A 25,181-nucleotide genomic window follows, 5' to 3' on the forward strand; every position below is an offset into this window, starting at 1 on the left:
CGGGTTGCTTCTGCAGTCTTCTAGGCCTCATTTTCTTCATCTTTAAAATAGGGTGGGGGTTGGGAAGGGGAAAACATTGCTGCCATGGAGGCAGAAGGGAGTAGTGGGTAGAATGCTGGACTTGGAGTCAGGAAGACCTGAGCTCAGAACTTCTAGCTGAGTGACCCCAGACAAGTCGGTTCTCTTTGGCCCTCAGTTTCCCCCTCTGTAAAGTGAGGGAGTTGAATTCCAAGATCTCCAAGGTTTCTTCTAACTCTCACTGCTACAAATCTCCCAGCTGCAGATTCTTAGCAGCTCCCATTCTCCATCTGGATGGGGAAACCCCTGAATATTACAAGGGCCCATGATTGCATGTCTGAGTATTTGACGCTCCTAACATTTTGTGAGCAGACTTCCAGAACGTTTCTTATCTCTGCATCTGTTACCCTGGGAGATGTCAACTCAATGTCTTAACACTAAGGTGAGATTTTGGCTTTGAAGACAGGTACATTAAAAAACAATTTATCAGAGTGGAAAAATAAAGCTTTGTTTTGGTAGGGCTGGGAGGAAGAAACAACCAACCTGGTAGCTATTGTGCACAGGGAGCCTGCTGTCTTGCTGTCGCTGTTTAATAGCATCTCATCCAGCCCTCACAAAGTGAGGTGTAAATCTCTCTGATGAATGTGTTATAATCAGCACAGCTCTAGAGGGTCAACTGGACCCAACCGCTCTCTAACCTGTGGATAGCTGGAGCTGAACAGAGCAGGCTAGAGATGGGAGAGTTAAGAATCAAACAGAAGTTTAATTTCAAAGTGAGGGAAATGGCTTGCAAGAAGGAGGGGAACTAGACACATGTGCCTGCTCTTAGTGGAGGGACCTGTCCTGGTGTGGCTAACCCTCAAAACTTATACCAATGACTACACACTGAGCTGCAGCCCTGACAGTTAAGGGTAACAGCAACACTGAGCCTAGTTTGATTCATAGGAGGACTTCCTGACCAGAACATACTTGTCTGAGCTCAGAGAACACCTGGTGCTGGTTAAAGCAATACGGTAATTAGGTGATTTTGCCAGAGGGTGAGATCATCCAGAGGGTGAGCACAAAGGATTATTGTTATGTCAAGCTCAGGGCATAGCCTGCTTGCTGGGCCTTACCTCTGGAAAACAGGGGGTCTCCTAATATCTTGATAGGAGTTTGAAGACTTGGTTTCAAATCTCACCTCTGATGCTTACTATCTACGTGAATCACTTTACCTCAGTTTCCCCATTTGTAAAATGAGGGAGTTGGTCTACCTGGCCTCTGAGGTCCCTTCTTGCTCAAAATCTATAATAGTATGATCTTTATCCAGCTTGATCCCATATCTCCTGACTAAATTGTACACTCCATGAGGGACATTTTGAACAGCTGGCTGTGCTTTATTTCCATTATGGTATAGTTGTGAAAGAGTGCTGAATTTTGTACCAGAACACCAGAGTTCAAACCCCAGTTCTGACACTTCTTTTTTGTTGGATGTTGGGCAAGTTTCTGGGACTCAGTTTCCTTACCTAGACAATGAAGGAGCTGGACTATGACTAGGTCTTAAAAAGGAAGCAGGGGGCACATGATGACTGCCTTCAAGTAGGTGAAGGGCTGTTATGTAAAAGAGGCTCGATGAGGATAGTTCTGCTCGGCCCCAGAGACAGAGCCAGGAGCAGTGAGGAAGGTACAGAGAGGCAGTAAATTCTTCTCTGCTGGAGTCCTGGACTGCACTCCATGAGAGTATAATAAGTGTTCATTCATTCATTTCTACCCACTTACCCCCAATAGATTGTAAGCTTTTTGAGGGCAAAGACTTTTTTTTTGTTTTGTCTTTGTATTCCTAGCAGCTAATGTGGTGTCACATAGTAGGGGCTTACTAAATGCTAATTGGATTGGATGGTAATCATGGATATCAGAGAGCCTGAGAACTGGAAAGGATGCCAGAGGCCACCTAGTCTGATCCTTACCTAACCTAGAATCCATTCTACAACATGTCTGAGAAATGCTCCTATAGCGAATAGTTCTGGAGGAATCTATCAATAAGCATTTTTTAAACTCCTACTATGTGTCAGGCATGAAATAGCAAGATAGTAAATAGTGAATAGAACAACAGGCCTGGAGTCATAAAGATCTGAATTCAAATCCAGCCTCAGACACTTACTATCTGGGTAACTCCAGGCAAGTCACTTAACATCTGTTTGCCTCAGTTCCTCATCTGCAAGATGGGGACACACTGGAGAAGAAAATGGCAAAACAATCCAGTATCTTTGCCAAGGAAACCTCAGGGGATCATGAAGAGTCAGACACGACTGAACAACAAACATTCTGGATAGTGTGCTAAGAGCTGGAGTGAGTGGTACCATTAGTAACTCAACAGAGAAGGAGTTCTGATTCACTCCTGAATGGCACAGAGGAACTGGAGAAAGTGTTGGGGTCAGAAGGCCAGTTATACCATTTACTAGCTATGTCACCTTCAGCAAATCATTGCCCTCCATCTCCCATCTTGTAAAATGAGGACATTGGAGTAAATGGACTTAAAGCTGCCTTCCAGCTCTGAATCTTCAACTACTTCCCTGCAGCAAACATTTAGTTTAATAGGCATTTAATTCAGTAAGCATTTATTTATTAAACACTTACTCTGTATGAGGCCAGAGATGACTCGGCATGGTGGATAGAGAACCTGCCAGCAAATCAGGAAACTCTGGTTTCGTCTCCTGCCTTTGAAACCTCCTGGCTCATCACTTAACACTTCAGTGCTCTGGCTGCTTTAATAGAGGAAGTTTTGTCATATAGTAGTTTTCTGTGCCAGTGAAATCACAAGTGCAGAAGCTATCTTTGTTCCAAGATGTGGGCACCACACTAGGTACTACAGATATAAAGACAAAAGCAAAATAAGCCCTATCCTCAAGGAGCTTACACTCTTCCAAGTTCACAAACCGAATCTGAAGTCTTCTTCAGTTTGCCCCCCATCCCAGGAAGCACACACCAGATGGGTTTGTTTCTGACTGCCCAACTGTGGTTTAAATGAAGGAAAATGATAATGTCTCCATTTCAGAGTTATCAGGGAAAGGAGATGTTTAAGCATCTTTCTCTGCCAAAAACATTTAATGGATGGGAGATGCACATATAAGCTTCTGTGTCCCCAAAGGAGGCTTCTTCCTTTCCCTCCTGAGTGGAGCACGAGATGCCCCCCACCACTGGCTTGATAGAAATGTGTCCTGCTGGGAAGGTACTATGTAAGCAGAAAGTAGAATGGCAGATAGCAAGCTCCCTGTCATTGGAGGTATTCTAGTGGGGGCTGAATGCACCATTTGTTGCTGATGTTGAGTTGGAACTTTTTTGTTCAGGTAAGACATGGTCTAGAGAAAGGGTGGGGAACTTGTGACCTCGAGGTCATCTGTGGCCTTCCAGGTCCTTGGGTGCAGCCTTTTGACTGAGTCCAAGTTTCACAGAACAAATCCTTTTATTAAGGGGGTTTGTTCTGTGAAGTACGGATTCAGTTAAAGGCCTACGCTTGAGGACCTAGAGGGCCACATGTGGCCTCAAGGCCTCAGATTCCCCACCCCCTCTAGAAGATTCTGAGGTCTCTTCTAGCTCTGAGGTTCTGTAACCTTAGCAGACCCTCATTTAGGGACAGACAGCTTTGATCTATCTTCCCATTAAGATGTTTTAGCGATTGAAGCCTCCAAATGGTAGTACTCTCTACTGTCATAAATACTTAGCAGCCAGAAGCTCAGCTCCTGAGTCAGCCAGACAAGAGGAGGAATAGGTTATTTAAGGGAAACAACTCAGATGCTCAAGCTGGGAATCCCTTTAGAATGTTGTGTGTTCATTATGGTCAGGCCTTGGAATAACTCACAGGTCAAATATGAGGCTCCCTGGGCATAGGATGTGTGCCACCACTGCTGTTGGGATCACCAGCCTAGCGGTGAAGGACTTGGCATCCAGTTTCCTCACCTATAAAATGAGGGGATTGGACCAGATGGGCTCAAAGGTTTGTTTTTGTTTTTCCTCCCTGGTCCTAGGTAGTCATGATCCAATAATCCTGGTTACATAGAACTATGCAGAAAGTTTTTGAGAGATGGCAAGGGTGACTGTGGCTGGGAAGGTTAGATAGAGGGGAATAAATATTTATTAAGAACCTACTATGTGCCAAGCACTGTGCTATGGACTTTTATAAATATTACAAATTATTACAAATATTATTACAACTACTGATCTTCACAACAACCCTGGGAAGTAGGTGCTACCATTATCTCTGTTTTATAGGTGGGGAAAACTGAGGCGGGCAGAGTTTCCCTGTCTGCTGGAAACTGCTAGGGAAATGTCATGTTATTATTATTATTATCATCAAATCCTCACCTCTTTTTTTATGGAGTTCAACTAGAAATAGTCCTGGAAGAAACAAATCAATGTCTTGTAATTATTCTTTTTTTGCACAGATGAGTAAAATAACTGCTTTTATCACTGAATAAAATCATTGAACTATAAGCTTACCTTCTGCAGGTTCCCTGGAAGTATATTCAGGATGACTCCAATAGCAGACAGGATAATAGGGAATGATACTTACATGTCTTCTTGTTCCCACATGGTTTTGATTTCTTCTTCTAGGTCTCTATATTTTCTAAGTTTTTAATTCCATGTAGATTGGACATTATGAGTTTTAGATATAGTGAAAACAGGGATTGTCTTTTACCTTTCTTTGTATCCCCAGCATTTAACACAGTGCCTGGAATACAGTAAGTGCTTAATCAATGTTTATTGATTGATCAATTGTTCTAAAAGTGTAGTACATCATTGTTATATCTGGATGATGGTGGACAACAGTTTTGTCTGAGATTATGCTTTTGTTCCAATATAGTTTGTTGAATTCTCAAAGATATTTTGGTCTGTATTTGTATTATGGTGGATTTGTCAATTGTTGATTTATGAAAGACAGTGAGTTTCTGGTATATGGTTTTCGGTACCTGATTGGGTCTTTCTAGGTCCATCTTCTGACCCCAACTCCCATCTAACCTGTGTGGGAGAAGCTACTTCTTGAAGACCAAACTTGGTCAGCCCCTTTCTAGGTATGTCATAGATAATTGTTTTGTTTCAATCTGCAGAGTTATGTTACACAGTTATCACCATTTCTTCATAGTCTTCATCTATGAATAAATCTAGGGTCCTGGAACCTTTCTGGGATCACTAATCTGATCCCAAATGACTGTTACAAACCTTTCCATTTCTATAAAAATGTCCATTTGATTCTGCCATTTGTTTGATGTATCTTTAGTGACATATTTTTAATAGGGTTCATGTAGCTATTGCCCTTTTGACTCCATTCTTTCTTATATCTTAGCTTTTTCATATTTTTGATCCAGCAATAATCCACCTTGGGCTAAATTCCCCAAATACCTCTTATTAGCTTTTACTGTTGCTCAAATAAGGTAGGTTTTTGTAGTTTGGTTTTTTATAGCTTCCTTAGAATAATGGGTCATATAGTTTGCTAATATTATGTAGGTTTTTTGTTAGAATACTTTCCAAATTTTCGTAGTGCATTTTGCAAGTTCCAAATTGTAAATTGAATGTTATCATGTAGGCATTGGTTGCTCTAAATGTATCCTTCTCGTTGTGCTTTGATTATAGGATGCCAGTAAGTCTCTTAGAGTATTTAGTCATTTAGGTTTCCTGTATATAGCCTGAAGGAGACCAAAAATATTCATAAGTCTTGCCTTCTTTCATTGGTTTAGTTGAATCTCTGGATTCAAGGCCAGAGCCTGTAGTCTCTCTCTTTCCTCAGTGCGCATTAAGAATTTTACACTTACCCAATCCAAACAACATTTTTTTTATATCATTGGAGGAAGATTCCTTGGGATATATAAGCTATTTATTGTGCTTTTTCAGGGGAGCCAAATAATTTTATTATATACCTAAAGTGATTAATAAAATGTTTTTATTTGATTCCCTCTTTAATTTGAAAGCCATACTTGATTTTCTTTAGGAGAAATGATCACGGATTTAAGTCAAGAAGAACCATAATGGGCATAGAATGTTTCCCTGCAAAATGCCACATTTTAATATGAATTTTCTTGCCATTATTGTGTTGGTAGAATGTTTTTAAAGTTTATCATATGGACATCTATCATTCTCAGTATACTTGGGTTTATTTTACATATTTGCAGTGCCAGAATAAATCATGAGTCAGGGGTTTTCTGATTTAAAAAACAAGACAATATAGATGTTACATCACTTTCAGGCAACTTGTTCAGTAATTACCTATTGTTGATAATCAAGCAATCATTAAAGATTTATTAAGCTCCTACTATGTACCAGGCACTGTGATGGGAACTTACAATCCAATTGAGTAGACAACATGCAAACAAATATGTACAAAACAAATTTTATACAGGATAAATAGGTAATATTCAAGAGAGGGAAGGAACTAGAAGTTACAGGGGTTAGGGAAGGCTTCCAGTAAAAGATGAGATTTTAGTTGGAATTTAAAGGAAGTCTGAGAGATCAGTTGTTGGAGTGGAGGAGGAAGAGCATTCCAGGCATGTGGGACAGACAGAGAGAATCCCTAGAGCCAAGAGATGGGGTATCTTGTTTGTGGAATAGCCAGAGGCCAGTGTCACTGTATTAAAGAGTCCATGTTGGGGAGAAGATGGAAGAAGATTTGGCCTCATGCTGTTCAGTTCCCTGTCACATCTGGGAAGCCAAAGTCTTTATTATTTTTAAGTCTGTGTTCCAATAGGGTAGCTCACCAGCCCTGAACACAGAGGTCACCTGTGAAAACTTACCAGTAGGTGGGACAGCCCCAGAGGAAGCTGTCCAAGAACAGTGGGTTCTAAATTCTTTACACCTGGAGATTAGCTAAGTCTTCTGTTTTTCCCTAGGGAAGCCACTGCTGCTCTTTCCCATTTCGTTCTATATCCCAAGAGAAGAGAAGACTTTTGTAAGAAGAGATTTCACAGGTAGCCCTTTTTTGCCTGTTATAAGCATAGTCCAAGTAAGCTTGCCTAGGAAGCAGCTACATTTACCAAACAGAAGATGTTTCTGTGGGCATCATGGCCATGGCCATGGGCACTAAGTTCTTTTAATCACTATTAATGCAACCAGAGTTTACAACCCACATAATGCCTCTGGTGGCCATGCAGATCGACTCAGAAGCAAGATTAAAAAATAACCAAAATAACCATGTGGCATCCTGACTATAACAACCTTGTGCTAGAGAGAAAGGTCAAATCTGTCCCCTGAGCTCTTTGTTAAACACCTTTATTGTGCCTAAGCTCGAGCTAAACCCTGTTGGGGAGACAGCAGGGATAAAAGAGACTTTCACTACCCTTAAGGAGCTTAGGGAGTGATTGGGAGGACAAGACAAAGACATTAGAAACAACTCAAAACTATGATCAATATTGAAAAATATTTATTGGCCACCTACTGGGTGCAAGCCATGGTACTTCCCAGTGGAAAAGAGAAGATTTAAGACATAGATCATGTTTTCCAATCTATTTGGGAGAGGCATGGCATGCATTCGCATAACAATATGAGGCAAGTTATATTAAATGCCAGATGATGCGGTACAAACAGTAAATATTCTGGGAGTTCAGAAGGGGAAGAGGTCACTTTGGATGAAGTCCATCTTGGGAGGCTTCACTGGAGAGGAATGGCTTTGACATTAAAATTTAGGGGATACATTGTTTTGGGCTGTTGGTGAGAAGGGTCAAGATTGCCAACTCTGATGCCCCCTGACCCTTTTCTAGTATTGCTCCTAAATTGACATGTCCAGCAACTAACAGGTATGATGGAGGTAGGAAAGCATCTTGTCATTGGCTTCATCTACCCCTTTCATTTCACTAGATGAAGCAATTTTGATACGGATCTGGGTCCCCTTCAAATTATTCCAAGGGCCCCACTCAGCAAGATTTCAAAGTGCTCAAGTGAGAAGGTTCTTTACAACCCACATAGTGCACCTTAGTTGCCATGTAAGTCCCCAAGTTGGGCACAAAACTGAAAATGCAACGGGTGAGGCTGATGTAGCTGCTAGTCTTTATCCTGCTCTTCACGAGCAAACAAAATTGTACTGCCTATGCTGCACTACATGGCCTTCACCATAAGAACTCGAAGACTTTAGAGCACAGAGCAACCAATGTGGGCCTCATGGAAAAGCTTTTGAGCAGGGGAGAGACCAAAACAGTAACTAAGGCAAGACAATAGGAGCTTGGACTTATGTTGCTGAAATTTAGAGGGGGCAGTGACAGTACTGTTGATCCTCAAATAGCATAGAAACAACTGACATTAATGACTTGTGAACAAGAAGAGTTAAGATAAGAAGCTGCTAGAAAGTATCTTCCTGGTCCTGTGGCCTCAGGGGCTATATGTACCCCAAGTGAGCTCCTCCGTTGCTGTGATCACAAATATTATTCATTATGGTTCTAGCTGGAAGAGAAATCTCAAAAGGGGAGGGCACAGCCTAAGCAAAGGTAAAATTCCAGAGGTGACCCAAAGGCTTCAGATGAGTAGGAGGGCAGGTGGAGTGGAGTCAGGAGGTTAAGTTTGGAGAGCACACTCTGGCAAAGCCCCATAAGTCCATACTGTCCTGATTGGTTTCTTTTTATCTTTCTAAACCTTTCCAAAGCAAAATCATTTGGCAACATCCCCTGGGCAGGACTGTTGGCCTCTATATGGAGTCCTCCCTGGGGTCTGGGGTGAATTATGATGGTCCCTATTTTACCACCCTCAATGCCCCTGGTGGCCTGGCACCATCAGCAAAGCAAAGGGTAGGAGCCCTTGAGAAAGTGAGTGTATAGTTCTGAAGACCTGGATTCAAATCCCAACTCTGACACATACTAGCTGGGTGACCCTAGTGAAGTCACTTCACATCTCCAAGACTCTACTTTCTCATCCGTAAAATAAGGAAATCAGATTAGATGACTTCAGAGGTTCCTTCCAGCTTGAAATCTATGATCCTTTCCTCACCCTCCTTCCCCCTCAGGCTGCCCTTTTGTAACGTCTTTGTCCCTCCCAAGGAGAACATCCTGTTTCCATGTGTTTTTTTTTCCTGTTTGCCTCTTACAGACCCCAGAATTGCTACCAGTTTTGGAGAAATCTGTGTCCACCCTGGCTGTGTGATAACAGGTAAGTAAAATGTCCCCTCTGTCTCCCCCCTAAAAATGGATTGAAACTAAGCCTGGCTCATGCCTGCAGTATCAACCATACAGAGCAAGTCATTGTGAATTCCAATGGTGAGTGTACCTCCACCCCTCCAGTGTAGCCACATTCTGCCGGCCCCTGCTCTTAGAAGGGGCTTCAACCTAGAGATGCTTTGCCATCCATCTCAGTTAAGGATGAAGTCAGAACTTGACAGGAGGGTAATTGGCTGCTGAGCTGACAAAGTTCCTGAGCTGCGTGGCTGGTTGCCTTGACCCTGACACAGACTCCTATAACTTGACCTCTCCAGACCCAGTCCAACCCTTTCTTCATCATCTCTAACCTGGAACACTGAATTAACTTATTTATTGGTCTCCCTGTCTCAAGTCTCTACCCTCTCCAATCCATCTTCCGTGTAGCTAGCAAAGTGCAAGTCTGAATATGTCATCTCTGTTCTAAAAACTCCATTGGCCTTCTACTGCATCCAGGATCAAATGGGAACTCATGCATTTGGCATTTAGAGCCCTTCAGCACCTGGCCCCAACCTAAGCTTCCAGCTTTGTTATGTATGACTCCCCTTACGATCTAGCCAACCTGTCCTTTGGATGTTCCGTAAGTGCAGCACCTCATATTCCCAATCACGCTTGTGCTAAAACTATCTTCCATGCCTGGGATGTTTTCTTGTCTCACCTCTTCCTCATAAAACCCCCAGTTTCCTTTGAAACTCAGCTCACCTTCTACGTGAGATCTTCTCAGCTACTAGTGCTGTCCCCCAAAGTTAGTCAAGCCTGGAAGCATTATTAAGTGCCTACTATGTGCCAGGCACTGACCTGGTTGCTAAATATAAAAAGACAGAAAAGAAATTTCTACTTTCACAGAGTTTGAGTTATATTGGAGGAGGGGAATATAATTTACTACACAAATGGGTAATTCAAGATAATTGGATGAAAAGGAGGATGAAAATAAGAAGAAAGAGGACCTGGAGGAGTTGGAGGGAGGAGGAGGAAGGGAAGAAGAAGAGGAGGAGCAGAAGGAGGAGAAGGAGAAGACAACAAGAAGAAAGAGACAGGAAGAAGACAAGAGGGGGAGAGGAGGAGGAGGAGGAGGAGGAGGAGGAGGAGGAGGAGGAGGAGAAGAAGGAGAGAGAGAGAGAGAGAGAGAGAAGAAGAAGAAGAAGAAGAAGAAGAAGAAGAAGAAGAAGAAGAAGAAGAAGAAGAAGAAGAAGAAGAAAAGGAAGAGAGGACAAGAGGGGAGGGGGGGTGAGAGAGAGAGAGAGAGAGAGAGGGAGAGAGGGGGTGAGAGAGAGAGAGAGGGAGAGGGGAGAGAGGGAGAGAGAGAGAGAGAGAGAGAGAGAGAGAGAGAGAGAGAGAGAGAGAGAATGAATTACTGAGGATTAGGAAAGACTTTTTATTGGAAATTGTACCTAATCTGAGCTTTGAAGGCTCAAGGATTCTTAGAGATGAAGATGACAAAGGAGAGCATTCCAGATATGGGAAATGGCATATGCACATGTCTGGAGGCAAGAGATGAAATGTCTAAGTTGGGTCACAGCTAGTAGTCTAATTTTTCCAGAACCTCAAGCACAGCGCCTTACAGTTAATTTGGCAATTAAAAATGCTTATTGGATTGGATTGGATTGGATTAGATTGAAAGTGGAGTTCATGAAAGGTGGCAAAATGAGTAAAGCTGGAAAGGCAGGTTGGTCCCAGATTGTAGAGTGCCTTAAATGCCCTGATGAGAAGTTGGTATTTTATTGTAGACACAATAGGGAGCCCGGGGAGTGAGCAACAGGATCAGATGCATTCTAGAAAGTTCATTTCAGCAGGTCTGTAGAAGATGGATCTGAGAAGGGAGTGACTTAGAAACAGGAAGAACAATTAGGTGACTGACTATTAACAATAGTACAAGAAAGAGCTATTAGCATAGAACTGGGTTGGTGAATGGAAAGAAAAGGATGGTTGTGAGAGATATTGTAAATAAGATTTAGCAACTCTCAAGATATGGTGAGGGATTAGGGGGGCAGGCAGGGGGAGAAAAGAGTTAAGAATGACTCAGGAGTCATAGGATCCAGGTAGAAGAGACCTTGGATGCAGTCTAGTCCAGTCCCTTCAATTTATAGATGAGGAAACTGAGGCAAACAAAAGCTGTGACTTTCCCAGGGTCATACATCTATTTAAGTTCTAGAGGTCAAACATGAACTGAGATCTTCCTGACTCCAAGTCTAATGCTCTCTCCAATGAGCCACCCACTGCCTGTGACTGGGAAAATAACAGTCCTTTCAACAGAAACAAGGAAACTTAGAGGGGGGATGATTTCATTCATTCAACAAACATCTCTTCAGGACCTAGAACATGAAGAGCACACTCTCTCAGTTTCAGTTTCCTCATCTAGGAAATGAGGGGTCGAACCAGAGGCAGCATGTCATAGTGTGTCCCTGTGCAATTTATCACACAGTGTTCCTGGTTCTATCTTTGGTCAAGTAAACTTCCATTCAATCAATCTAACAAACATTTATTAAGCACCTGCTATGCCTACTATGTGCCAGGCACTGTGCTAAGCACTGGGGATACAAAAAGAGGCAAAAGACAGTCCCTGACTTCAAAGAGCTCACAGTCTAATGTGGGAGACCACATGCAAACAAATATATACAAACAAGCTATATGCAAGATCAATAGGAAATAATTAAGAGGAAAGGCTTTACAGGATTAAAAGGGGTTGGGTAAGGCTCCATGTAAAAGACTGGATTTTAGTTGAGACTTAAAGGGAGCCAGGGAAGTGGAAGTAGGTGGATCTGAGGAGAGCATTCCTGGCGTGGGGAAAGACCAGAGAGGATGCCGGGAGACAAGCAATAGAATGTCTTTGTGTTTCCATGGGTTATTCCTCATTCTCCCTTTCAATATGACTTGAAAATAGTTCTCCTGTGTTCACTGAGTCTTCTTTTCTCCAGCCTAAACATCCCCAGTTCCTTTAATCACCCTCACATGGAAGTATTCCAAGACTGTGCCATCTTGGCTGCCCTTGGCTAGATGCTCTCCAGTTTATTAATAATTTCCAATGGAGTTGTGACTTCATTGATTTGGAAGTTCCCTCCAGTGATATAGACCACAGACTATTCAGGCTTGTCTATTGTGGGCAACTCTTGTCCATATCTTTCCATAAGTTTGCCACCAGGGCTGGTGGGCACTCAAGATGCTAGTATCTGTCCATGCTTTCTCTTGATGTTGCAAAGATCTCATTGGAGAACATGTTCTTCCACTTGGTTATTTCTTTATCTCCCTTTTCACTCCCTCCATTATCCAAAACACTGCATCCCTAGATCACCAACTAGTATTCTCTGGATAAATTGGAAATAGTGTGGTCAAAGTGCCTTGATGGGAATGCTTGGGTGGGACAGGCAGTTGCTTTCTCTAGGAACCAGCCGAAAGCTATTTGAGATGAAGGCATCTGGAACTCAGCCAAACAGGATTGGGAGTGGGGTACAGAGGAGAGGTCACTGGCTCTGACCTGGGTTCAAAACCTGCCTCTGATGACCTTAGGCAAGTCACAACCTCCTTTGCCTCAGTTCCCTCCTCTGTAAAATTGGAGGGGTTGGATCAGATGATTTCTCTTCAAGCTCAAGAGCTATGATTTGTGACATCTTGATATTTCAGGGCAATATCAGAGGGGTCTCATGACTAGCCCATTGCTAGCATCCTCCCTCTAAGATATCCATCACCTTCTCTGTATAGATCTTGTATGTGTCTATTTGTTGGCACGTTGTCTCTCCCACTAGCATATGAGCTCCTGGAAAGGAGGGAGTAAGTTTTTGCCTTTCTTTGTGTCCTCAGCCCTTAGCATTACACCTGGCATATAGTAGGAGCCTTGTTGACCAAGTCCCTGACTGATGGCTTCCCCAAGTATCAGGTAAAGGAGAGGTCATCATAAGCACAAGGCAGCTTCTAGATTCCTCTTCATGATGGAAGAATAAACCAGTCAGCCTGAGGGCTAGTTGGTATGATTCCTGTGCTATCAGGAAGGATGTGTATTACTCATCTGGGGCTCGCCTGGTCAGTGTCTTGAGGATACCAGTGAGATCTGCAGCTGTACAGAAAACCTCTGATTATCCAGGACCCTCAGTTACCCACATACAACCCATCAATCAACAAGCATTAATTAAACACCAATTGTGTACGAAATATTGTTCTAGGCACTGGATTTAGGAAGAAAAATGAAGCAGTCCCTGTTCTCAAGGAGTTTACATTCTACAGGGAAAGACAACATGCAACATACATATGCACACATATGTTTTGGGGGAAAATGACAAGATGAGAAGTTGATAGGGGAGGGGAAGTTAGATTTTAAAATAGTCTTCAAGTGTTTCACGGTATGTCACTTGACTCAGTCTACATCCGATACAGCTCCAGCTGCGTGATCAAGCTGTTTGCCAGTCATCTGCCTCAGTTTCCTCAACAGTAAAATAAGGATACTAAAAGCAGTAGCGGTTCCTCCTGGGACTGTTATGAGGATTTGGATGCAATAATATTTGTAAAGTGCTTAACCCATTTCTTGGTACACAGTAAGCATTTAATAAATGCTTGTTCTCTGCCTTCCTTCCCAATCAATTAATCAACAAGCATTTATTAACTTTCACTTTCTCTGTCTCCATCTGTTGTCCGGCATAAAGGGGATTTTCATTAGGAACAAAGGCCCTGCAGTATCCTCAGTCAGGAAACGGGACCTGATCCCAATGGATGACATTTAGGTAGATTCTAATAAGATCATGGGAAGTTCAGAAGAGAAGTTGGGAGGGGGGCAGAGTTTGAAGGAAAGCGTAATGGATAGAAGGCTGCACTTGGTATCAGGCATCAATCAAATCCTGCCTTGATGCTTATTAGCAAGTCCTTATCTGAAACTGTTTCCTTAACTGTGAAATGAGAGGGTGGGGTTAGATGTCATTAGCAGCCCTTACTGCTCTCGATCTATTATCATACCATCCTATCATGACAGATATGGTCAGACTTGGCTATTTTGTCATTTGATAATGCTTAAGCAATTTTTTCCCCTTTGTTATGAGGAAAGGTTCAAGGCATGGAGGTAGGAGAAAACAAAACAAACAAAACAAAAAACAAAAATAAAAAAAAACACAAAGCGTATCTTTTAATGATGGAAAAATAAGTGACAAAACAGCCAAAGTCTGACAAGAAAAAATTCTCTCTCTCTCTTTCTCTCTCTCTCTCTCTCTCTCTCTCTCTCTCTCTCTCTCTCACACACACACACACACACACACACACACACACATTTTTATATAATATACGCATATATTTATATATGCACATATTTCTATACACAAATACACACAAGTATAAAATATATATACATATGTATATATATATATATATATATATATATATTCCACATTTGTAGGATTTTATGATAATACATTGATAGTTGAAATAGAACCTACTGGCCATCTAGCCTCACCTTCTCAATTCACAAATGAGGAAATTGAGGCTCCAAGAGTTCCACAGACTTGCACTTGGTCACACAACTAATAAGTATCAAAGACAGGATTGGTCCCAACCTGGCCCACTCCTGGTTCTAGGTGCAGCCCTCTAAGCATGATGCAATTCCCCACTCTACCCCCTACCTCTCTCCTTTATATGATCTTACAAGAATCTTCCCAAATGGTTTTCCTTCCCAGCAGCCACCAGAATCAAGCCTCTTTCCTGACTAGGGTGCTGCAGGGCCATTGTTCCAAGTGAAAATCCTCATTATTCAGAATGAGAGCTGGAGGCAGAGAAAGTGAAACTCAGTTCTTGGCATTGCTTAAATAAACATTCATTAATACACACTCACTTGTTGATTGATGGGTGATGGTGTTGGATGTGGACTGAGCCAAAGGCACTCGCTGAAATCTTTGACCTGTTTTGTTTTCAAATCTAACTCCCTCCACGCTCATCCACCAGCTGGGAAAATTACTGAATTTCCATCAGCCTTGGTTCCCTTGTCTGTAAAATGAGGAGAAGGTATTTTCCAGAAGTGTTGTGAGAATCAGATAAGATAACGTATGTAAAGCACTTTAGGAATCTTAAAGCACTTTAGAAATGGTAGCTATTGTTAATAGGATAAAAACATTTTCTACTTCACCTAGAAAGTTCAGTGGATGTCAATGTTCTCTTCAATTAACCAAAGAAATCGAACTGCCTCCGGGGATGCATGCTGTGCCCCATCATTCACCCGCCTCACACATTCCCCATCCCTGATCATTGCCCAGGATAAAAGAGGGGAGTGGGAAATGTCCCTCCAAGGGCAAGCTCCTTTTCACCTGGTCATCTCCTGTGTTTGGGTATTAATTGTTGTTTTGTCCTTCATTCTCAAAAAAGACATGACTTCAGGGAGGTGATGCCATGACATACAAATGAACTGGATTTAAGCGAGGGAGGGATGTGCAAAGTCACCAGCCTCAGTTTCTCCTCCAGAACCATCTGGGTCCAGTGGCCAGATATAAATCAGTTGGGATTGGTGTCAAGACCCTTTTAGGTCTCGATCTTGGGTTCCACGATCCCCAATATCTCAAATATCTGGCATTGTGGTGGACAGCTTCTAGGATCATCCAGAACATGGACCCCACCAGTGAGCCTTGTAATGACTTTTACCAGTATGCCTGCGGGGGCTGGATCAACCGCCACGTGATTCCGGAGAGCAGCTCTCGATACAGCATCTTTGATAACCTGCGGGATGAGCTGGAAATCATACTCAAAGGTGAGGAATGGAAGGGATTGTTCTGGCCAGGAGTCACAGTTTGGGCCAGGGGGTGGAAAGCCTGCAGCCTCAAGGCCTTCTAGTCCTTGAGTGTGGCCTTTTGGCTGAGTCCAAGTTTTAGAGAACAAATCCTTTTATTAAGGGGATTGTTCTGTGAAGTTTGGATTCAATCGAAGGGCTGCACTTGAGGACCTAGAGGGCCACATGCAGCCTTGAGGGCTCAGGTTCCCTACTCCTGGTTTGGGGTCATAGTATCGGGTAGTCCCATGGCAAGCAGTGATTTTATGTTGGGGGTGGGGTGTGGATAATTTCTCATGTATCTAGAGCTGGAAGAGACTTTGGGAGACATCCAACTCCCTCATTTTACAGTTGAGGAAACATAGGCCCAGACAGTTGAAAGTAATTGCCCAAAGTCATCCAGCCAGTTAGTGGCTCAGGTAGGTTTTGAACCCTGGCCCTCTGACTCCTCATGAAGCTCTCTTTCTACCATACTTTGTTAGTTTACTCACAATATCTATGTATGCTAGTGGTAACACCACTTTTCCCATGCTACCATTTTCAGGTCACAGTAACACAGCATAACAAAGGTCCCCGTGTACAACCTTTAGCAAGATGGTACTGTCTGCCTATATAAACTTAGTATCAATAATCAATAAATCCCTAGGGTGCACCTGCTATGTGGGAGGCATTCCAGGAACTTGGGAGGCCTCAGGCTTTTAGATTGATACCTGCAGACCTGGAAAGTACCTCAGAAGCCATCTAGTACAACCCTAGAAATAAAGAAACTGAGTCTCAAAGAGAGTAAATGACTTATCTAACATTCCACAGAGAGAATATGTCAGAGGCAAATCCTCTGTATTCAAATCCTACACTTGTTCCACCGAGTCTCCTTGAGAAAAGCTATCTTAATAGTACAAAGAGGATTAGATTTGAGGTCAGAGGACCTGGGTTTGAATCTCAGTTCTGTGACTGAGTGACCCTGGCCAGACCATTAACTGGCTCCCTGAACCTCAGTTTCTTCATCTTTAAAATGGAGGTGTTGGACTCAACGATATCTAAGTCTCTAAGGCTTCTAACCCCTAAGATTTGATAAAGTGAAGATCAGGCTAAAGCCACCTCTCAGGTCCCTACAGCTGAGAGAGAGGACATTTTAGAAGGCAAGCAGATGCCTCTTTCCCACACCAGAAGTGAATCTACCTGTTACCCTGTGTACTCTGTCCTCATAATGCCAACAGACTAGACTGGCTTACTGCTTAGGCAGATTTCTGATGTGTCCATCAGCTGGGATCTGGACTTGGCTGGAGAGGATAGGTTTTATTTTTAGTTCATTGATACCTCTGTTCCTATATTAATTCTTTATTTCTTAATCACTTCCTACTTCTATACCCAAGAAGCCATTTCTTGTAGGAAAAAAAGAAAAAGAAAAAGAAAGAGGGTCCAAAAGTTAGTTCAGCAAAACTATCCAATGGATCAGCTGATTCTGAGAGTATATATACAACATTCCACATCTCTAATCCTTGACTTGTGCAAAGAAATGAGGGAAATGCATTTTCTAGATGAGAGGCTTTAACCTCTCCCAGCTTCCATCACTCTTGCCTTCCTGAGGTCAAGGAATAGGCCACTCCTGACCCTGCTCTCCATCACAGGCAGAAGTGACCAGGGTTCTCTATTGTCTCCTCCTAAGGCCCCCATCCAGCTGTGCTCTCCCTTCTGCCCCAGGTGTGCTGGAGACCCCTAGAGAGGGAGACCGGAATGCCATCCAGAAAGCAAAGATGCTCTATAGTTCCTGCATGAATCAAAGTAAGTGATGTCTGGCTTTTCTGTGCTTTGGATTTGGAATTACCCTAGGCTATGCTATGTAGGGCTGGGGAAGAAACTGGTGGGGGAGGGGGGGTAGATAAAAGGGCCAGCCAACAATGTCTGGACTGGTGCATCATGGAACTGACATTATGGTACAGGTTAGATCCAGCCTATATCTTCTTACCCCACCAACTCCTTATGGTTAGCTCTGTTAGTCCCTGGGACCCCACCAAGGCATTGGAGGTTGGGAGCTGGAGGTTGGAGGTGGAGAAAAGGTGGAGTCACAGGCTGTGGTCCTGGACAGCATCCCCTGCTACTCCCCCACGCTCCGGCGAGGGCACCAGACACAGTCACTGAGGAGCAGAGGCCAAAGGAGTCTGCCTAAGTGAGTCTAGAGACCTTACTTCAGGGGCAACTTGGGGTAGGGGAAAGGGGACCAGGCTGGGAGTCTGGAGAGCCAGGTTTGAGCCTTAGCTGTGTGATTATGCACATGTTATTCTGTAATAGGAGGTCAATGATATTTATACTGCCTATCTCTCCAAGACATTGTGAGGCTCAAATGAGATTATGCAAAGCTCTTTATAAACCTCAATTCCCGTGGAGACAGTCCTGTCAAGTTTATCTTTGGCAATTATAGAGTTAGCCAAATGAAAGTAGAACCTAGGAAAACAGTGAGTGCATGCAAGAGAGGAAGGAGTGGGCAGGAGGAGAGGTGATAAAGGTTTAGGGCTGTCTCTGTGTTGGTGTCTTCGTATTGCTGTATGTCTACTTTGAATTCATGTATGTTTCTGAATGTCTCCTCTGTGATTTATGTCACATTTCTATGTGTCTGGGCCATGTGTCTATGTGTGTCACTATGTTGTGTGTGTTTTGTGTGTTTACATGTCCTTTGATTGTATAAGACTCATTTATGTATCTGTGCTATGCTATGTGTTTCCCTTTGTATTGTATGTTTCTGTGCTGGATGTCATGTGTTTCTATGATAGTGTTGTGTGTTTCCATGTTCTGTTGTGTGGGTTTCTAGAAACTTCGGTGGCTCCCTGTTACCTCTAGGGTCAAACAGAAAATCCTCTGTTTGGCTTGTAAAGTTCTATATAACCTGGCCCCTTCTGACCTTTCTAGCCTTCTTAAAATTTATTCTCCTCCGTGGCCTCTAGTCTCTAACTAGACTGACTATCCTGCCTGCCTCCTGTTTCTAGCCACCACCTCCCACCTCCGTGCCTTTGCAGTGACTGTCCCCCATGCCTGGAATGCCCTCCTTCCTCACCTTTGCCTCCTAGAATCCCTGGTTTCCTTCAAGACTCAGCTCAAAAACCATTTTGTGCAGGAAGCCTTTCAGAGTCCCGCCAGAACTTGAGCCTTCCTCTCTAAGGCTACCTTCCAACCCCTCCATATGTACCTTATATATACTTGGTCATTTCCATGTGGTCTCCTCCATTAAACTGTGAGTTCCTTGAGGGCAGGGACTATGTTTTGCCCATCTTTGTACCCATAATACTTAGCACAGTGCCTGGCAAGCACTTAATAAATGATTGTAGATTGATTCATTGACTGTGTTTTCTGTGCCTATGTTGTGCCTGTTTCTGTGTTGGGTTGTATATTTTTTATATGTATGTGTCTTAGGACTATTGTGTGTTGGAGTATGTTTATATTTTGTTTATTTATGCATTCTTTCTCTACCATATGCATCTATAACTTATTCTGCTTGGTATGTGTTATATAGGAATGAGAGGTGAGAATAAGCACTTATTGAGCACCTACTGTATTCTAGGCACTGTGCTAAGCACTTTACAAATGTTATCTCATTTGATTCTGTGTATTTGTGATATTTCCATGTCTGTTGAATGTTCACATTGTTTATGTTTTGCCCTCTGGATGCCAACTCTTGGTGCCAATGTATGTTTGTATTTCTGTGCATATGTTCATGGAATGTGATTGTATGCATGTGGATGTACTTGAGTCATTCATGTTTTTGCAGAGGTTCCTGTGCCCTTAGAGTTCCTAGGTGCTTGGGTGTGTATCACCGTTTCCTCTTTCAGGTCTGATCGAATCACGGGACTCTCAGCCTCTGTTAAAGATCTTAGAAATTGTGGGAGACTGGCCAGTGGCTACTGACAACTGGAAGGAAATCAGAGGTATGTGACACCTGTCTTCTCACCTTCTCACCAGCCGCGTCCTGCCCTGTGACCTCTTCTCCCACTGGCCCAGGGGCTGGGGAAGAACCCTGGAAAAGAAGGGAGATTTGAAGAGAAAAAAAGAGTGGTCCCATTAGACCTGGAAGAGTGACTAACACTGATCCTTCCTAAGGTAAAAGGAGAGCGTGTGGATCAGTGAAGGAACACCACTTTGTAGTCAGAAGACTTGGGTTTCAGTCCTCACATCTTCTCTCTAGTCCTCAGTTTTGTCATCTATGAAATGGGAAGAATAATATTTGCACCACCTATTTCTCAAGGATTCCTTAAGGATAAAATGAGATAATGTGTGGGAAATTATTTGTAAGAGCCAACAAATACTAGAAGTGTTTGAGAGCATACTGAAGAAGAAGGCAGCATCAGAGTTTGCCTGTGGTCTGTCTTACCCTGCACATCCTAATTCCTCCGCAGCCAGACAATTACTCTCAGGACTTGGGACCAGATAGAGGCAGCAGAGACGAAGCTCCTCCTACCTTTATCCTCAGGCTAGGGAGGGATATTGGGGCTCCTAGGAAGGGTTGGTACAGCCTGTTATTCAGAACGCACATCCTGTGTCCATCGAAATAATGGAGATTTTTGAGGTCCCACCAGCCCCCAAATGGTGAAGGATAATGAATCCTAGTCACTAGACCAGTATCCTAGTTCCCTAATTAGCTGGAGACAAAACAAACCAAAGCAAAACCACTTTTCTATCCATTATTTATCTGCTTTATAAAGAAAATGGAAGCATAAAGTGTGCTTATAATAAGTAAAAGTGAAAAGTCTAGGAAGGAAAGGGGTTACATAAACATACAAGGTTATTGATAATCAAAAGGTCTTGAGTTTTTGTAATTCTTCCTATACAAAGGGCCCTGAAGAGAGAATCAGAAGCTCCTGTATCTAGCCCTGGTTTCTCCATTGTCTTCGAGCTGACACTATAGTTCATGAGCTGTGGTGTATTTCCCGTTAATAAGTCAGCTGATTAGTCTTAACCAAAACATTTGCTAAAAATGCAAAGCAAACACATAACATATACAGAACATTCCCCCCATAAACTTTAATTCCAGTCTCCCACTGATACACACATTGACTATGAAGAGAGTGGGCACACACCGAAAGCCCTGGGTAATAAAGCAAATATATTTGGAACACATTTAGCCAAGACAACTCACAACTCTGGGACTGGAACTTTGTTGTCTTTTTTCTATCTTAGGAGCTGTCCATAAAGGTTCCTTGACGAACATCACTTCATGATAAACAGATGCTTTCACCACTAAGTTAGGTTGAGCTGATCCATGCTGGGTATGACTTCCCTTCTTCTCTCAGCAATAACAATGCAGAGAAATATCTTCAATGGTCTCCTCTTCTCTTTTTTTCTATTCTTCTCCACAACAATTCAAAACAAAGGGTAGCATGCATTCTCTTTTCTCCTCAGCTGCCCGGTATGACCGAGAGTGGACTACATAAAGAGCAGAGTATATTTTCTTTAGCACTTGTTTTGTTTAGCTTTTTCCTCAGGAGCAAGTGGCAATAGAGAGAATTCCAGCCCACTGGCTTACTCTATTCTACTATATTATACCATACCATACCATGCCATACCATACCATACCATACCGTACCATACTGTACCGTACCGTACCATACCATACCGTACCGTACCATACCATACCATACCGTACCATACCATACCATACCGTACCATACCATACCATACCATACCATAACATGCTATACCATACCATACCATACCGTACCGTACCGTACCATACCATACCATACCATACCATGCCATACCATACCATACCATACTGTACCGTACCGTACCATATCATACCATACCGTACTGTACCGTACCATGCCATACCATACCGTACCATAACATGCTATACTATACCATACCATACCATGCCATACCATACCATACCATACTGTACCGTACCGTACCATATCATACCATACCGTACTGTACCGTACCATGCCATACCATACTGTACCATAACATGCTATACCATACCATACCATACTGTACCGTACCATACCGTACCATACCATACCATGCCATACCATACCATACCATACTATACTAAACTATACTATACTATGCTATGCTATACTCCATGAGTCCCAATATACACAGAGTTACAACCTCTTTTTAACCCAGTTCTCTACTCTTTCACTTCTTCCCAATTTTCTTTGTTCAATATCTGGCTCCTCCCCAAGAACAACCCCACCATAGCTTATAGTTTTACTACACCCTCATCTTCTCTCTCTATTCAGGTAAACTCTATTTTCCCCATACTACTAGGCTGGTTCTGGCACCCATATTTCCCCAGTTATTCACTATATATTCTCAATTTGTTCAATTCTTCATATGAAACTCACAAAAGCAGGCTGTTCTCACTATTGGTTCCAATGGTCTATACCTTGTCACGTGCCTATTAGCAGGTACTGTTTCAGAACTTAATCGGTACCTGCTTCTGTCAGAACCTTGATTTAGACCTATGCCCCATAAAAACGAATTGTAAAAAGAGTTAATTCAATAGATGTTTTTTTTCTAAGACAATGATATTCCCCCAGACAAGTGAATTGATAAGAATCATTACCCTTTTCAGAACTTGTTTCTCCGTCTTTAACAGGAAGTCATTGGACTACATTATCGCTAAGGCAGGGTCTCTTGTACAGGGGTCCATGGATAGACTTCAGGAGGGTCTGTGAAATTGAATGAGGAAAAATGAAATCATTACCTCAATATAGTTGGTTTTTTCTGTGATTCTATGCATTTAAAAACACAGTTCTGAAAAGGGGTCTATAGGCTTCACCAGACTACCAAAGGGGTCTATGTTGCAAAAAAAGATTAAGAATCTGTACTCCTAGCTCTGACATTTTAACATCAAAAGTCTCTTCCAGCTATATAAGTGTCTGCCCTATGGTTCCTTCCAGCTCTGACATTCTAAATTCTAAAGGTCCTTTCAACTCTGATATTCTATGCTTTCAAATCCTAGCCTTGACGTTTGGTTCTCAGGTCTAACATTTATGTACCATGGTCCCTCCCACCTCTGACTCAATTCTGTTCCATGTCCTCCCAGGTCTAATATTCTATATTCTAAAGTCTCTCCCAATTCTGACATTCTCTGTTCTAAAGGCTGTCTCAGATTCTACATTCTTTAAGTTTCTTCCTAGGTCTAACATTCTAGGTTCTCCTAGGTCTGACATTCTAGCTTTTAAAGTCCATCCCAGCTCTGACTCTCTCAGTTCTAATGTCCCTCTTAGCTCTGATATTCTCAATTGTGGGGTCCTTCCCAGCTCAAGATTCTCTGTTCTGAATTTCCTCTTAGGCCTAACATTTTAGGTTCTAGGGTTCCTTGGCTCTAACATTCTCAGTTCTAGGGTCCCTCCTAGCTCTGGCATACTGTGTTCTAAGGTCCTTCCTAGCTCTAACATTCTGTGAATTCAAATTCGTAGAACCCTACTGGGTCATGGAAGAGAAGCTGTCAATGATGAACTCCCAGTTCAACAAACGGCTCCTCATTGACATGTTTGTTTGGAATGATGATCGAGACTCCAGAAGCCACATCATCTATGTAAGTACCACACCTGGTCTCTCAGCTCAGTTAAAAGGGAAAAATACCTAGCTGGCTATGGGCAATGGGGCATCCTACCACAAGAGCTGCATTAAGCCCCTTGGCAGTGGGTCTGGGGGCCTGGCCTCCCAGAGAAATACCAAAGCAATTATCTGATGGGGATATTAGATGAGTAGAAGCTGACTGGAGGACACAGACCTGAATCTTTGATGGTCCATCTTAATGTGGGCTTGGGATACTAGCTATTGGGACCTGAGAAAGAGAAACTGAATCATTCTTTTTCTAAGTCTGCTCCTAGGTACGGGAGAATGATCTTCTTCCAGGAGACCATGTGCCACATTCAAAGCTGGTAGTGCCCCCCTTCCCCTAATTAGGAAATAGATGTGTCCTGGAGTTGAATCTTCTATTCCCAGATCTGTTTCTGATTTCCAATCTGCATTACAGAAGTTAGCCCTTGGGAAGGTATATGTGGGACATAGCTCTAAACTATGAAAAAATTATGAATCACAGGAAACCAAACATACTTTTATTTACTAAAAGTCAGTCAGGGCAGTTAGTAATGGCAACAAAAGGCTAAAGAGAAACTCATTTCATTGGTTTGCTAATTGTTTTCCTCTGCATGGAGGAAGTAGATAGAGAAGCTCGCATTTGTATAGGTTTGAAAAGCACATTGTATCTATGTTATCTCATTCAGACTTGAAGTCAGGAGGATCTGAGTTCAAATCCAGCTTCAGACACTTACTAGCTGTGGGACCCCAGGCAAGGGACTTACCCTCTGTCTGCCTCAGTTTTCTCATCTGTAAAATGGAGTTAGCAATAGCACCTACATCTCAGGCTTATTTTGAGGGTTACATACATGTAAGGAGATTTGCAAGCCTTAAAGGGCCAGATAAATGCCAGTTGCTATCATTTATTATCACTATTATTGTTATTACTGACACCCTAAACTCTTTACCAACAGCAAACCATCCCTTCATTGATTGGGCCAATGCATGACATAGATGTGCTAGAGCGGACTGCCCCCTAACCACTTCATCTTGAGGGACTGTGCCCAGTACTGATTGGGCCAATGCATGACATAGATGTGCTAGAGCGGACTGCCCCCTAACCACTTCATCTTGAGGGACTGTGCCCAGTACTCCCCTCCCCTCTGCCTTCCTATTGTGATCACACTCATTATGGCCTTCACCTGTGGGGGTGGGGTAGAGGGTGGAGTTGTGCTTCTCCCTGCCCCTTCCCCTTCACATCTCATTCTGTATTTGGCCTGCAGATTGACCAGCCATCACTGGGCATGCCTTCCAGAGACTATTACTTCAACAGTGGCAACTACCAGAGGGTCAGTGCAACCCTTCATTGAGGTGGGATTCATGTGGATGTTAAGAGGATGGTCTTCCCCCTACACACACACACACACACACATACACACACACCCCTCCCCTGCCAGTGCTGCCAGTGATATCTATGCACACAAGGAAGCCCTTGGTCCAATTGAGAAACAGAGAGCATTTGCATCCAGCCCCCTCTCCTCCTTCAAGCCCATCCTAGCCTCCCAAGACAATTCCTCCCAGCTCCTCTGCCCCTCTCCTTGGCTGTATGTGGGAATATGGGAATCACCAGGAGGCTTCCTTATTCATAAGAAGAATCCTCTTAAAAAATACATTAGTGCATTAGTGGATTTAGATGCCCTGATACAACATTAACTTTCAGTCCTGGCTGGGGATGCTGTTAAAGGGCTTCCTTACCACCTGGAACACAGGAC

The 25,181-nt window shown here is 42.9% G+C and overlaps 1 protein-coding gene across 1 annotated transcript in view; it reads left to right on the forward strand.

Moving 5' to 3' along the window:
- Positions 1–25,181, forward strand: part of MMEL1 (membrane metalloendopeptidase like 1) — a 59,676-nt gene that overhangs the window by 2,811 nt on the left and 31,684 nt on the right. Inside the window, exons 3-9 of the mRNA XM_036746689.1 lie at positions 6,876–6,953; positions 9,058–9,117; positions 15,709–15,870; positions 17,590–17,670; positions 19,710–19,805; positions 23,304–23,422; positions 24,693–24,758. Of these exons, the coding sequence (XP_036602584.1) occupies positions 6,876–6,953; positions 9,058–9,117; positions 15,709–15,870; positions 17,590–17,670; positions 19,710–19,805; positions 23,304–23,422; positions 24,693–24,758 (662 nt within the window). The remainder of the gene's footprint in view (positions 1–6,875; positions 6,954–9,057; positions 9,118–15,708; positions 15,871–17,589; positions 17,671–19,709; positions 19,806–23,303; positions 23,423–24,692; positions 24,759–25,181) is intronic.

Source organism: Trichosurus vulpecula, chromosome 2 (genome assembly GCF_011100635.1).
Source record: "Trichosurus vulpecula isolate mTriVul1 chromosome 2, mTriVul1.pri, whole genome shotgun sequence".
In the NCBI taxonomy this organism is placed as follows: Eukaryota; Metazoa; Chordata; class Mammalia; order Diprotodontia; family Phalangeridae; genus Trichosurus; species Trichosurus vulpecula.